Below are 911 nucleotides of genomic sequence, written 5' to 3'. Positions count from 1 at the left end.
TGTGTGTGTTTACAGAGGCTGGAGTCATACTGTGCCCACAGCAGCAGCCTCTACGTAGTGATAGGAATCTTTGTCATTAGGAAACTACAGTGGCACTTTTCAAAACCCTTACCTTAACATTTAAAGGACTAGCATATTTAAACCATGTTAATTTTTTCTATTGTTCCAGAAGACTGGACCCAGGGAGTGAAATTCTTCTAGAACTGATGTATAGTTCCTCAAAGAAGGAAAACACTTGGTAGCAATTAAAGCTGTTTAAAGTAGAGTGAATTCTGTCACAGGAAGGTTAGAGCCAGTGCTAGAAGATGCTGTCATTGGGATTGTTACAGTGAGAGTTCACACGTCAGGTAGAGGGTTGTACTGAGTGCCACTGTAGTTTCTTCCAACTCTTAACTAATATACTTCCTTGTACGTCTATTCAATTGGACTTATATTGAATGGTCGATATTTCTGAAACATATGATCCATCGGACTTGTAGTGTGTATCTGTATATGCGAAATACTGAATTCTGTTATTTCTGTAATATACCCATGGCATTAAAAATTGTTTCTTAATAACATATCACTGTTCTTGTCCCTTTTATGTCACTGAAATAAGTGTTCCAAATCTTCAATAACACGGTTGAAATTCAGCTCATACCCAGAATAATTTGAAACTAGCTCAGTTACAAGTGTTTTCAGAAGCAAAATATTAAAATCCTGGGTCCTTGGAACACTCTTGTTGGAAAATATGTATGTCATATTGTTTACCACTCTTGTAATTTTTTTTTAGCTTTTTCCTCATGGTTCTGCTCATATCCGACATGATGGCTCTGGTAAGGCTCTACTGGCGATTCATTATAAAGAATATTCTAAAGATCAAGGCTGTGTTTATTTAATCTAGAGAAATATAAATGCATGTCAACAAGCGG

The 911-nt window shown here is 36.4% G+C and overlaps 1 protein-coding gene across 1 annotated transcript in view; it reads left to right on the top strand.

Moving 5' to 3' along the window:
- LOC101662120 (GPI ethanolamine phosphate transferase 1) overlaps positions 1 to 911 on the top strand; it is a 106,323-nt gene that overhangs the window by 98,695 nt on the left and 6,717 nt on the right. The window contains exon 26 of the mRNA XM_013004739.2: positions 773 to 815. Within this exon, the coding sequence (XP_012860193.2) occupies positions 773 to 815 (43 nt within the window). The remainder of the gene's footprint in view (positions 1 to 772; positions 816 to 911) is intronic.

Source organism: Echinops telfairi, unplaced genomic scaffold (assembly GCF_000313985.2).
Source record: "Echinops telfairi isolate 266 unplaced genomic scaffold, ASM31398v2 ScPeMD7_7400;HRSCAF=8409, whole genome shotgun sequence".
NCBI classification, from domain to species: Eukaryota; Metazoa; Chordata; class Mammalia; order Afrosoricida; family Tenrecidae; genus Echinops; species Echinops telfairi.
The sequence above is the reverse complement of the archived record's forward strand: the minus strand, read 5'-3'. Positions and strand labels throughout refer to the sequence as shown.